This window comes from Megachile rotundata, chromosome 4 (assembly GCF_050947335.1).
Source record: "Megachile rotundata isolate GNS110a chromosome 4, iyMegRotu1, whole genome shotgun sequence".
Classification (NCBI taxonomy): domain Eukaryota; kingdom Metazoa; phylum Arthropoda; class Insecta; order Hymenoptera; family Megachilidae; genus Megachile; species Megachile rotundata.
Window position 1 is genome coordinate 9,704,766 of NC_134986.1, and position 15,371 is coordinate 9,720,136.

Sequence of the window (15,371 nt, forward strand, 5' to 3'; positions counted from 1 at the left end):
ATTCCCAAATCTCCAAATTCCCAAATCTCCAAATTCCCAACTCTTCAAATTTCCAACTCTCTAAATTCCCAAATTTCCAAATTCCCAAATCTTCAAATTCCCAACTCTCCAAATTCCCAAATCTCCAAATTCCCAACTCTTCAAATTCCCAACTCTCCAAATTCCCAACTCTCCAAATTCCCAAATCTCCAAATTCCCAACTCTTCAAATTTCCAACTCTCCAAATTCCCAACTCCCCAAATTCCCAAATCTCCAAATTTCCAACTCTCCAAATTCCCAAATCTCCAAATTCCTAACTCTCCAAATTTCCAACTCTCCAAATTCCCAACTCTCCAAATTTCCAATTCTCCAAATTCCCAACTCTCCAAATTCCCAACTCTCCAAATTCCCAACTCTCCAAATTCCCAACTCTCCAAATTCCCAAATCTCCAAATTCCCAACTCTCCAAATTCCCAAATCTCCAAATTCCCAACTCTTCAAATTTCCAACTCTCCAAATTCCCAACTCCCCAAATTCCCAAATCTCCAAATTTCCAACTCTCCAAATTCCCAAATCTCCAAATTCCTAACTCTCCAAATTTCCAACTCTCCAAATTCCCAACTCTCCAAATTTCCAATTCTCCAAATTCCCAACTCTCCAAATTCCCAACTCTCCAAATTCCCAACTCTCCAAATTCCCAACTCTCCAAATTCCCAAATCTCCAAATTCCCAACTCTCCAAATTCCCAAATTCCCAAATCTCCAAATCTCCAGATCCCCAAATCCCCAAATCTCCAATTTCCCAACTCCCCAACTCCCCAAACCCCCAAACCCCAAATTCAACCTCCATCCTCCGTCCCAAATCCATTCAATCCATCAATTAAAAAATTCCGAAAGGTCGTCACAAAAGATTGACGTCAGCCCGCGAATGCACCGCCATTTTGTGCACTCGGCTCTCACGGACGCAATTGCACGTCACCGTTGTTGACAGACGGCCCAGAAGAAGTCGGTATCTTTTTAATCCGTCGAATATCAGTATCGATTTGTTGTCGACTTAATGAAACGCGAGATTTCCAAACAGACACGGAAAAACGTCCGCGGACAGGAAGGTCGCAATATTGCGAGCTTCGCTATGATTGCGGTGGCTTCTCTACAGGGAGCCTTTCGAACACAGTTGAAAAAGCAGAAGTTCTGGCGAACCTTCGATCGCGAATTCATATTTCATAATTGACGTGCTCGTTCGACGGAGAAAAGAAGTGACGATACCGCGGGAAAATTAATTGCCTGTACTTCAAGTAGCGATCCTGTTCCCTCGCAACTTATGAATGTGTATTTCAAACGAAACATCGATGCCTCCCTTTTATCATTTGTTTTACGTCGAACAGGATTATAATTATTCATATAGGTACATTCTGTTTAATAAAGATAAGCTGCAACTTTTAGATAAGATCTCGATCTTCAGGTTTTACGCCGTATAGGAAATAATCCAGGTTTTAATAACCAAGCTCGTTTTCTGTAACTTTCTCATATTTCAAACGAATTTTAATATCAGCTTTACCTATTCTTGTTCATTTTTTTTTTAATTTTGCGTTGGTAGGCGGGTTCATGAATAACTATTTTTTTAACTTTAATATATTTTTACTTAGAAGAAAAACTTTAGAGAATATGTTACGACACAAGTATCGATAAGTTAGCGGAAATATGCTTATAGAAAATGACGAAGGTTAGGTGTCGTAATTCTAATGGGATCTCCGAGCCAAGAATAGGATAGTTTGAAAGTTAAACCCGTAATTCTTAGAGCGAAAGAAAATCGAGTTATTGTGTGTAATCTTGTTTAAGTTAATCTTGATGATGTTTAATTTAAATTTATGATCTAATTATGGAGCTGCGGTGTTCAGAAAATTTATTAATTAGACGTTTTCTGCTATTAAATTGAAAATTGTGTATTAATTTAATGGGGATTATTTTGTATTTAAAATGAAAGTTGTTAATTTGGGAATAAAGTATAATGATTACATAATTTTTATAGTTGAACTATGTTGGTTTATGGTGACAAACAAAAATTGAAGTAGAAAATTGAAAGTAGAATTTTGTTATATTGCAGAAAACAGGCTTGTTGGATTTTAGAGTGATATTATAACAGCTATCTACTGTATCTATTTCTGTTACTTAGTTCTAGCGATTATCCAATTAATAACAGTTACTGCTAACAATTAACAGTATCAACTACTAATTAATAGCCTAGTAACCTATCATTATACACTATACCATTATACAATGCATAAGCAAATTGCATAATCTTATCTCAATGTAGATTTTATCTACGCAATTAATCTCTATTAACTTCTTCCTGGTGTAAATTACCCTGACCAGTGACAAAGTAATCATGGAAAATATAACTTCGAATGCAATTCACTATTTGTTGATTTCAAACACTATTTATAGTTTTGTAAATTCTCAAGAGATCAAACTGAAAAATTTGTCTTTCAATTTCTAACTGTTTAAATTTTTACGTTTTTAAATACCAAATCTCTAAATTCTCATATCCACAAATCCCTAGATACCTAAACCTAAAAATCCTATAAGTCCCAAAAACCTCAGAAATCCCAAGAGTCCCAGAAATCTCAGAAATCCCAAGAGTCCCAGAAATCTCAGAAATCCTAAATATCCCAAGTATCCCAAAAATCCCCAAAATCCCATAAGTCCCAAAAACCTCAGAAATCCCAAAAGTCCCAAAAACCTCAGAAATCCCAAAAATTCCAAAATCCCAAAATTCCAAAATCCCAAAACTCCCAAAATCCCAAAATCCCAAAATCCCAAAAATCCTAAATATCCCAAAAATCCCCAAAATCCCATAAGTCCCAAAAACCTCAGAAATCCCAAAAGTCCCAAAAACCTCAGAAATCTCAAAAGTCCCAAAATCCCAAAAGTCCCAAAAACCTCAGAAATCCCAAAAATTCCAAAATCCTAAAAGTCCCAAAAGTCCCAAAAACCTCAGAAATCCCAAAAATCCCAAAATCCCAAAATCCCAAAATCCCAAAATCCCAAAATCCCAAAATCCCAAAATCCCAAAATCCCAAAAATCCTAAATATCCCAAGTATCCCTAAAATCCCAAATATCCCAAAAATCCCAAAATCCCAAAATCCCAAAATCCCAAAATCCCAAAATCCCAAAATCCCAAAAATCCTAAATATCCCAAGTATCCCTAAAATCCCAAATATCCCAAAAATCCCCAAAACCTCAAAAATTCCAAAAATCTCAAAATGACCTTGAGACTATTTTTTTATCATCACAGAACATCATCGAATGACATAAATTCACATGTTGTTCAGCTTATAATTTGACAATCATACCGCGATATAGACCGAGGAACTACGCGGGCAATTAATTTTTAATTAGCTCTTACCCGATGAATCTCGGTGAATTATATTCACAATTGACGGAGAAACGTGATGCAGCGGATATAACGAAACCTTGTCCTTGTTTCAATTATAATGGCACAATTACACGATCTCAAAGCCTTGTTATGTTATTTTTCACGCTGTTCCAGCTTTCGTGTCGTGGCCATGGTATGAAAATAATTCGGTTAAGAGGGACGAAACGGCCGACATGAATACGATAACAGATTTCGTCAGTCGTTAATACTGCTCGGAAAAAAGCCACTTTATTCCCTCGTGAAGAGAGCAAATCGACGTGTTATCACGAACTACATTCAGACTTTATTTTAAAACCTGTACTTCGATTTAGTTAACTTCTTAATTCGGTCTGAATAAAAATTTATTATTTTCTAGATAATTATTTCTGTTATCAAAACTATATGTACACATACAATATTAATTTGTATTTAAGATAAAAATTTATTTACAATGTTGTTATATGCAATTTAATAATTACTATAATATTTAATATACTATACTTAATAAATTTAATGATATGTACAGAAATACTTAACAAATTTAATATGTACAGAAGTAAATTTTTAGCAACTGATTTTATACAGTACGAAGTTTTGTAATATCTCCTTTTTGCAATTTTAATATGTAAGATTGCATATTGTGTAACTTGCCTACGTCACTGATATACAAGTTTACTTGCGATCATTTATTTGAATCACTATAACATCTGACAGAGCACAGTTTAAATCAACTGACGATGTCCGAATGTCTCGACGAATTTATTGATTCAAAACCGCCATGTTCCTATCGCGACGCTATTCGTCAACAAAATGGCGGATCGTCATGAGCCAATTTGACTTTTACACATCTTATTTTCTCTGAGATAATATCAAGGTCAATTTAACTCACTGCAAGCTAAATTTGATCTTTCATCAACTATAATATGGTTTAAGAAGAATATTACCTTAATAGATCAGTTGAATATAGCATATGACAAAAAATATTAATATTTGTATTTTTATAGTCTGATTGCAACAATGGAATGAAGTATTTGATCTAAAAGTACAAGTAACATAAGATGTTGTGATGACTGAATTTTTCTGACACGCAACACTATGTTGTTAATGATCAATAACTCAAGCTTGCATTTTTATGGTATTTAATGCTCCTTTCACTTCACGTCTTCGAGCCAAGTGTCTGACAGCGACAAGTTTACACTCGTGTAACACAAAAACTGCACAATTTATTGGTTCTTTCTTAAGATTTACTTCACTTGCATTGACGATCGGAAAATAGTTTTCCGACTTCATAGTAATTTTCAAATCCACAAATTCTTATTTTCCCAAACAAATCCCTAAATAGTAAAACCTAAAACTTAACAACAAATTTACTATCCAAATTCAATCCCACCTTTGCAAACATTTCATCAAAACTCCCAAATGAATAAACATCAATAAATCAATAAAATCGATAAACAATCAGCATTGTGAAAATAATCATGCAATCCTATTCTTATTTTCCAGTCAAAAGAGGCAGCTACAGCAACAACAACAGCACCATCACCAGCAACAGCATCAGCATCAACATCAGCACCAGCACCCTTCATGGCACAGAACCACATTAGCATCTTGACCATCGTGACCTTGACCCTGACCACAAGCCAAGTAATCCTGATACAAAGGAGAAAGGATTCTCATCAGCGAGGAAACGTATCAACGCGATTTCATTCGCGATCCTCGAGAAGAAACCTGGAAGAGCCATCGAGAAGATGAAAACACGAGGGGAGGAATCTTCAACGTTGCTGTTTCAACACACTTTGAACATACACTCCGACGTGTTCGTCGTGTTTCTCTCGGTCAGAGTACTATCTTTTGATGATCTTTGTTGCACATAGGGTCTCCCATGTCCGTCGTGGTTACCTTCGTAGAGAGCTGCTGCTGCTCTGTAGAGGCTCTGTCGTGAGTCTGTTTGTGGACATATTTTTTGCCTGTGTGATAGTTTTCGTTGAGTTTTACTGAGACTGTTTCTAATTTTCGTGATCTATTTTAGATTTATGACGTGACACGGTGATGGCATCGGTGCAGGGAGGTTTAGAAATATTGCGACAGAATTTTCGTATTTAAATATATAAAATTTTGCAATTTTCAAATTTGCAAACTTCTAATTTTGCAATTTCCAAATTTAGAAATTTTCAAGGTTGATAATTTATATTTGAAAAATTTTTAAATTAGAAATTATAAATATTAACTTGAGAATTTTTGAACTTGAAAATCTGAAAGCTTGAGAACTTGGAAACTTTAAAACTTGAGAACAAAAAATTTAAAACCTTAAGAAAAAAGTTTGAAGACCTCAAAATTCTAAAATTTGAAGACTTGCAAATTTCTACAGTTGAAAAACTAAAATTGAAAACCGTCAAACTATTAAATTTAAAAATTTAAAAATTAACAACCTCAGTACCCTCGGGGCACCTGAACGCCCTGCGCCCGTAGTCCATCACTGTTCTAAAGCATCGAGGCTCGTTTAAGTTGCAAGATGTTCACATTTGTTACGTTAACGATTTTTTCTCCGTAGACGATAGCAAAAATATTTGTACAGAATCTGCGCGATTTCTATTAATCTATAATTACAATTCTCCAGTATGCTAGTATCTTTTACAAATGTCAAAGAAAATGAGGGATTAACACTTTCCGTGCCGCGTGAAGTTTAAGGTTCATTACAAAATTATACAATGTTATAATTTTGCTCTTTAAAGCTGTCTAGATGTAATAATATTCGCAGCATGGAACGTGTTAGGCACTTTTTACGTTGATCATTCTTCCCGTGGTTGTTGATACGTTATGGGGGTGAGTGGTATGCAGGGCAACAGTGCAATATGCGAACGCCGTGACGAAACTAGAATTCCCATATCACAGATATCTCTTCTGTAGATATCTCTAAATTTTGTTGACAAAATTTTCTTCTTCAAAAAATTGTTTATCATGAAATAAATATTCATATTTTGTTTTCTGTACAGCGGATTTAGAAAAGGATTCAGGAGTTGGTAGATAGTACTCATTAAACACTTATTGTTAATATACAGGGTGATTCAAAGCTAAATTATGAAACTACCACTATCTGTATAAATACGATAAAATTCTATACATACATTGGTTTATAAATTATTTATAATCAAAATTCATCCTGTACATTAAATCAAAATCTTTCAGTTATCCGAGTAAATTGCTTGATACGAGAACAGAAGATTATTGTACCACATGCTTTCCACGAAACTACGGAAAGTTCTTGTCTTCCTCCTACTTCCACATAAACTTTTTATCTCGATAATACGAAATTGAAAGAGTTTCTAACTTTATTAGAATCTTTTAAAGTGGTTGTATCACAGACACTGTATTTATTCATAAGAATACTTCAATATCTTTAATGCTATAAAAAGACTACAATTCGATAAAGCAAACGAGAATGAGTTTCGTTGCTGTCACAATATGGCGGACCCATGAAGTGTTACCATGGGAATAGTTTTCGTAAATAAATATCTACACGCTAATTCTCGTGTATAAAATTTAAAAAAGCAAGTAAATTTTTAATGACAATATACTTTTCCAAAAAGGTTCAAAATTATCTCCAATTACAAACAGTTAATCATACATGATAATTATGCTTAGTAAAGTTATTACGGTTACATTAAAATTTACTAACAATATTAATTTCATTCTAATAAAAATTCCTTCTTCAAAATTACTTCAAACATAGTTATGACCTAACTATTAAACTTGACTGTTGCAACCACCTAAATTAATTTCAAATTACCTTGGTACCAATGTACCATAAAACTCATATGCACTCGAGAACAATTCAAAGTATTCACAAGCGATTTACCCTAACATTCAATTTTCTAATCCCGACGTTATTAACAATAAACCCACTGTCGAGTACTATCTACATAACCTACAACTCCTATTCTCTTCAAACCCACTGTAGGTGTACGTTATGAAACGTTTTCTGGAATAATGCTAACAAATGTCTCGCAATCGGCACCAAATTGGATTCCGTGGCTCGATCTTTGTACTCGTCGTAACGTGGCAAAATGGTGTCTGACTCATTCGTTCCTTTAGAAGAAGTAGATCGATCCGTTGTAGAGAGTAGCAAAAGGTATTTAACCGCAAAGAGATAGAATGTTAAGATTCAGATAGAGATAGACTGCGAATCGGGAGCAGGATGTAAATAAAAACTCGCGTGTTTATCGTGCTGTGCGAAGTGCAATGTATCATAAATGGATGTAATTTCATAGAATTCCAATGCGACTGCGATACGTGTATCCGTAGGTGAACTGCATAAAGATATGCGTTGTCTTTAGAGCACAGTGGGATCGTTGTGTTCCGAATGATCGCCATACGTTCGCATTAGACCACCGGTGCATTGGCAAGCGATCAACCAAGACAAAAATACTTATTTATAACAAACGCGTTTACAGAAAGCCGTTTCACCAACGTAAACGATAAATTATAACTGATTGCTTTATACTTTTGCCGGAGAGTAATCACCTCGGCGAATTCCGTGCGGTAAATTAATTCTAGCTGATGCTAATTACGTTCGCATTGACGTTGGCGATGACGGATGTCATTGCTTCTTATTCGAAACGACTTCGATTGTTAGTGATAAATGGTCATCGACTGCCGTTGGCGTAATTAGGGAGGTTTAGGACCTAATACATTTTCACTTTGGAGATACAAGCTTGTAACGTGCGGTGATTTATAACGTGGTTGTAGGTAGGATGATTCAGTACTAAAACGCGTACTAATTCTACTGGTGGCGAATTAACGCGTGGTGATTTAGCACGTGGCTAGTAGAGGCGCAGTAATTTGATTCGTGGCGGTCTAATGCGTGGTAATTCGGTGCGAGATAGCTTGATGCGCAGTAATTCAACGCGTGATAACTTGATGCGCAGTAATTCGACGCGTGGTAAATTCGATGCAACGTAATTGGACACGTGGTAAATTCAATGCGTGGTAATTCGACGCGTGGTAAATTCAATGCGTGGTAAATCGAGGCGTGATAAATTCAATGCGTGATAATTCGATACGTGGTGAATTCGACGCGTGGTAATTCGACGCGTGGTAATTCGACGCGTGGAAAATTCGGCGCGTGGTAAATTCGACGCGTGGTAAATTCAACGCGTGGTAAATTCGACGCGTAGTAAATTCGACGCGTGGTAAATTCGACGCATGGTAATTTCGACGCGTGGCAAATTCGGCGCCTGGTAAATTCGACGCGTGGCAAATTCGACGCTTGAAAAATTCGACGCGTAGTAAATTCGATGCGTGGTAAATTCGATGCTTGATAAATTCAATGCGTGGTAATTCCACGCGTGGTAAATTCAATGCGTGGTAATTCGACGCGTGATAAATTCAATGCGTGATAATTCGATGCGTAGTAAATTCGACGCGTGGTAATTCGACGCGTGGTAAATTCGACGCATGGTAAATTCGACGCGTGGTAATTTCGACGCGTGGTAAATTCGACGCATGGTAAATTCGACGCATGGTAAATTCGACGCGTGGTAATTCGACGCGTGGTAAATTCGACGCGTGGCAAACTCAACGCTTGGAAAATTCGACGCGTGGCAAACTCGACGCTTCGAAAATTCGACGCGTGGTAAATTCGAGACGTGGTAAATTCGATGCTTGATAAATTCGACGCGTGGTAAATTCGAGACGTGGTAAATTCGATGCTTGATAAATTCAACGCGTGGTAAATTCGACACATGATAATTCAACGCACGGTAATTCAACACGTATCAACCTAACCCTTGATAAATCAGCTCGTGATGATTTAACACATAGTATGTCAACTCCTACCGGTTTAACACATGGTAATTCAACTCGCAGCGACCTAACACAAGTCTCCCTTCAAATGAAAACCCTATTTACGCCGATGTCAGTCACTTTCTCTCCTTTTATCGCAAATCAGTCACTCCAGCAACGACTCCCCTGCTAATAGCATAATCCTAGCAACAAACGCAACATTTTCACAAATAACAGGAAACTAATAATAATGATCTTCGATGTACACATCGCGTGCTAATGTACTCGTGGTATTTTGCATACTCGGCACACATTGCGAACGAAGCAGAAAATTATTTCAATTCCACATTTTTCTTATCAATCGTTTAATCAACAACCCTGTGATTATTTACCAACGCCACATTAAACTTGTGCATATTATAGCACTATTTAATTGTTATTTCAACTACGTGCAATTTCTGATTGAATCTGATTTTTGTACAAACGTCAAATATTGTTATAACCAGAATCATTTACAAGATTTAACAAAATGTTTATTTTAATCAACTGAATGATTCTCGTTAATTGCGAATTAATTTCTCTGTTTTTAATGTTTCTCCGAATTTTACTTGGACTGTCGAATTAGTTGCTATTGTTATTCGTCCATTGTTATGACTGTACTATCATTATTTCGTCGAGCAGAAGGGTGAATGATAAACGAGGAGCATGAAATATGTACACGTGTAAAAGTGGTAGAACGTGCAATAACTTTTAATTTTTTAGTGTTAGCGGAATCGTCACGGCGATCGTGAATTTTTCACACGATTCTGTCCATCAAAACATACAATTCTAATAATAGTATCGGCGATATACAAGACAGGTGGCGCGACTGACTTTTCAATTATTTTCCAATAGATTGCGTGTGAACTTTTTACTGCGATGGAAGTGAGGCATTGTATTTATTGTGGGTGGAAATTTAGGGATTTAGGGATTTAGGGGAAATTCAAGGTTTTGGGGATTTGGGGTTTTAGGGGAAATTTGGGGGTTTGGGGATTTAGGGAAAATTTAGAAATTTGAGAGTGTAGTAATTTGGGGAATTTGGAATTTGGGGGATTTGGAATTTGGGAGATTTGGTATTTGGGGAATTTGGAATTGGGGGGATTTGGAATTTGGGGGATTTGGAATTTGGGGGATTTAGAATTTGGGGAAATTGGAATTAGGGGGATTTGGAATTTGGGGAAATGGGAATTAGGGGGATTTGGAATTTGGGGAATTTGGTATTTGGGGGATTTGGAGTTTGGGGAAATTGGAATTAGAGGGATTTGGAATTTTGGGAAATTGAAGTTAGGGGGATTTGGAATTTGGGGAAATTGGAATTAGGGGGATTTGGAATTTGGGGGATTTGGTATTTGGGGAATTTGGAATTTGGGGGATTTGGAATTTGGGGAAATTGGAATTAAGGTGATTTAGAATTCGGGGAAATTGGAATTAGAGGAAGTTGGTATTTGGGGAAATTGAAATTTGGGGAATTTGGAATTTGGGGAAATTGGAATTAAGGTGATTTAGAATTCGGGGAAATTGGAATTAGAGGAAGTTGGTATTTGGGGAAATTGAAATTTGGGGAATTTGGAATTTGGGGAAATTAAAATTTGGAGAATTTGGTAATTTGGTAAACTTTGGTACTTAAAAATTTGAAATCCCTAGATCCCCAGATCGCTACATTTCTATCTCCCTAAAATATAATTTTGTAAAGATCACACAAAGATTTGAAAAATGACGCCAACAAAATGGTTTCCACCCACCATATATCCCGACCCTGCAAATTAGCGCGATGCAATCAGATATTTGCATCCAATGTCTAAGTCGAGTTTACATGCAACAAGTGAAGTATGCAGATCGCGCTAACGTTTATGCAAATTAACGAGGAAGTTAATTCTTCGCACGTAGAATTTCAACCATTTAAATGGTCGCTACTCGATGAACAACCGAATCGGTTTATTTGTAAATTCAGCGAGATAAATCTCGAAAGGTGATTCATTTTTGAAAGTGTCACGCTTCGAAATCAATATGGACAGAACTTGCGTATCCGCTGGTCACGGAGGACTTAATATAGCTCCGACTAATTAGGTCAAATCAATTTTTTATAGCCTCCATCCGTTAAGGTTTAAATTGTCCCATGAACTACTTTGTTAGAAATATTCTTGGTTATTATTTGAACATTATAAGCGGTGAAACGGATGCTGAAAGGAGAAAGTTCGGTAGGATAAATATTTGTTAGCTGTGAGACATCAACGAAAAGAATGTTTGTTGTAAAAATGAACGGATAAAACCGTGACCGTCGATGAAGGAAACTGAGGATGAAATGAAAACTGAGACGCGTCGGATATTAACTGTAATGTTATTCGTAATCAAACTATCAAATATATCAAAACGATTGTACAGTAATGAAATTAAGTCGATAACTGAAATGAGTTAAATATGAATCTAACAAGGATTAAATATGTACCCTCGTTTTAAGCTTTAATAATTTATTGTACTTCATCGATCAGAAACACAGGTTTGACGAAGGAAGACATATCATGGTTTTTACTTTGTAAATATGTACTTTGTAATTTTATTTCAACGCAGTTTCGTTTTTGGAAATTTTGTATTGTTTTAACTCTTTGGAACGTGATTCAAAATGACCCAATTTTTTAATAACCGTGGTATATTATAATATTTGAATCTTTAAAAATATGGAGTCATATGAAGTATCAAGGTTTAAGTTATGTTTCCATATTTTTTAAAAATGAAGTTGCACGAATTTTTATTTTTATTAGTAATAAAAAAAGGCTTTTACTCAAGGAATGTGTACCAAAGAGTTAAACGAGAATTTTTTATTTGCTTTCTGTAACTCCTGTAAACTCGACTCTGACGAAACAAAACCAAGATATTATTTATAGCAAGATCATGTATCGAAAAAGAAAAGAAACTGTGACTACGCGCGTCTGAAATGACGAGAAACAGGTGCTATTCGATAGTTTAAAAAAGAAGAAAAAGAAACGAAAAGGTTATTTCGGTGAATGAAAGGCACAGAAAATCGTATATAGGTAGATCTTATTAGGTAGAGTAAATATTTTACATAATGTACACATAGGACATGCAAATGTACCGTGTATTAAAGTATCCACGACTGATTGTGAGTGTACCTATGCATACATGAAAAACGACTATTTAAACATTTCTTGGTGTTTGTCAGTGATTATATTATATGATTTCCAGCTGTAATTAGATAGAAAATGATGATAAGGTGAAATACTATGACAATAACACGATGGCGCACAGCCACTGCTAGTCAATTTCTCAATTTGAAAATTTGGTGGCTTAATTTGGAAATTTGAACATTTGCGAATTTGGGAAATGGAACTTGAAACTTTTATATCTCCAAATTTCTAAACTACTACATTTCTATATTTCTACATTTTCCAATTTGCAAATTTTCAAATTTCCTGATTAATATTTCTGGAGTTGCGAATCAACTTTTTATATTTCTACATTAACGGGTTATTAGATTTCCAAATTCCCCATATTTCAAATTTGCCAAATTCCAAATTCGCCAAATTCCAAATTCCTCAAATTCCAAATTCCCCAAATTCCAATCACCTCAAATTCCAAATTCCCCAAATTTCAAATCTCACAAGTTCCAAATCTCCGAAATTCCAAATTCCTCAAGTTCCAAATCACCCAAATTCCAAATTCCCCAAATTCCAAATTCCTCAAATTCCAAATTCCCCAAATTCCCAATCCTCCAAATTTCAATCACCCCAAATTCCAAATTCTCCAAATTTTAAATCACACAAGTTCCAAATCTCTCAAATTCCAAATTTCTCAAGTTCCAAATCACCCAAATTCCAAAATCCCCAAATTCCAAATTTCTCAAATTCCAAATTTCCCAAATTCCAAATCTCCCAAATTCCAAATTTCCCAAATACCAAATCCCCCAAATTCCAAATCCCCCAAATTCCATATCTCCAAAATTCCAAATTCCCCAAATTCCAAATCCCCCAAATTCCAAATCCCCCAAATACCAAATCCCCCAAATTCCAAATCCCCAAACAGTAGAACTCTCCCCAAATTTTCAAACGACCAAATTTCTAAATATGCAAATCTGCAAACTTTATAATCACTATATCTATAAAAAATTTCCAAGTGACCAAATTACCGAATTTCCGTAGAATAAAAATTCTAAAGAATTCTAAGAAATCGTATAATTTTAAAATTCATTAAAAAAATTGTAATTTATTAAACTTGGTGTACTTGGAATATCGGCTGGCAATCGCTTTCACTTTCCTTGCACTATATAAAACGCGTAATTGAATTATTCAAATTAATTAGCAGTGTTATATCGTTTAAATCGACTTGACGGATTCTGTAAAAGATGGAAATGAATTTTGTGATCTTCAAAGCTTGACTCGAACGAAATATTTTATTTCGTAGAGGGCAAGTTGATAAATGTCATGCTGGCAAACACCGGGAAAGTCGATCGTTGTCAAAGAGAACTCGAATTACTCGACTACGACTAGAATAACAAAAGAACTCCGACATTTGTATGGGATGAGGTTTCATAACGGAATTGTATACTATTAATGCGCGTATCCAAAATAGATGATGCATTCGATGTCCGATTATACACGTTCCCGGTTTGCAGTTAACAGGTTGCCGTGTATCATTCTGTTTCGATAACGATTTCATACTTTCCATGATTTATGGATGAGGAAAATGTCCTACATCGCGCAAAGTCATACAGAGACGTGTTAAAAAATTCAATGAGCTACATATGTGTACGTGTGTATGTTCTTGACGAGTTTATGAAGAATGTACTCGATGAAATACACGATAAATGCGAAGTATCGACACGATTCACGTTACTTCGAGCTCGAAAATATTAACTTTCGTTGTTGAAGAATCGACGACACGTGTTAAACGTTCTTCTGAAAACTTCAAACATTCTTTGTCATCGTTCGTTCAATTCTCAAGAATATTCCTGAAGAATGTTTTATACAATTTTTAATTTTGACAATAGAAAAAAGAGCAAGAATATCGAAATTGTTAAATAAATAGAGAATACTGCTCCTTGAAATTATCGATTAGTAAGAAGATAAGTCTTATTCCGTGATACAGAAGAACCACTTATTGTTACTATAACTCTTTTCCATATTTATGGAAAGAAGTGTGCGACTGAAGGGATGTCCTTGTTCTATATCATGGAAAAATAACTCGGATATTTTTATTGCGACAATTTAGAAGCATTTAGATAGAGACTGAAGAGAGACTGCTCGACACCGTGTTTACTGCGATCGTGGTTCACAATTAATTAATTATCATTACTATCCTTCACTACCACGTGGAATGTATAGATTTATATTTGTTTGTTTATTTATTGTTAGGTAGCAAACATAAAAAAAGAAACCACGAATGAAGGTTCTCGGTGCAGAGAAGAGCCAATTTTTAGATCAACCTTGACTGTTTAGCCTTTAGATTTTATTAGCTCTATAAGAATGACTAAAACATTATTTTGTTGATATATATATAAATATATAAATATATTGTATGACATTATTGATTATAAATCATAAATAATCTGTAAATATATGAGACCAACGCAACATCGTACTCTTATTTTCAAAAATCATTCGCACTGTCCTTGTAACGTCACATTTCAACGCTAATGATGTGTAATTTGTTATTAAGAACTGTAATTTATTTTACCGAGGAACTATAATAAGTTTTCATGGAATTGTAGCTTATTCATTGTTGATAATGTTATTAGGAGAGAAATTTTATTAACAATTTTATTTTTTCTAATTCTTCGATACCGTGTACTTTATAAATTTATTTATAAAGATCCTTTTTATATATAGCAACAAGTTATTAATATTAAACGATATCTCGTACTTTAGAAAAAACTTGTTTATTACTTTTTACTGTACTCTCTAAAAGCATGCTAAGGTAAGTTAAGTTTGACAGTAACATTAATAATTAACTACTAATTAAAATTTTTTTTTATTACAAATATACTTTTGTTAATCCATTATTTTTTATATCATACTTAATTAAAAAAAATTGATAAATTCAATCTCTCATACATTAGATATCATTTCACAATAATAGTCTTAAATATTTATAAACTAGTCTTAAATATTTCTCGAAATTTCTTCTATCACATTTAAAATTGGCG

General features: G+C 34.8%; 1 protein-coding gene across 1 annotated transcript in view; it reads left to right on the forward strand.

The window, feature by feature from the left end:
• The window catches only part of LOC105662026 (uncharacterized), a 53,317-nt gene extending 38,518 nt beyond the window's left edge, over positions 1–14,799 (forward strand). Inside the window, exon 3 of the mRNA XM_076531452.1 lies at positions 4,898–14,799. Coding sequence (XP_076387567.1) covers positions 4,898–5,006 — 109 coding nt within the window. The 3' untranslated portion in view covers positions 5,007–14,799. The remainder of the gene's footprint in view (positions 1–4,897) is intronic.
• The last annotated feature ends 572 nt before the right edge of the window (positions 14,800–15,371 follow it).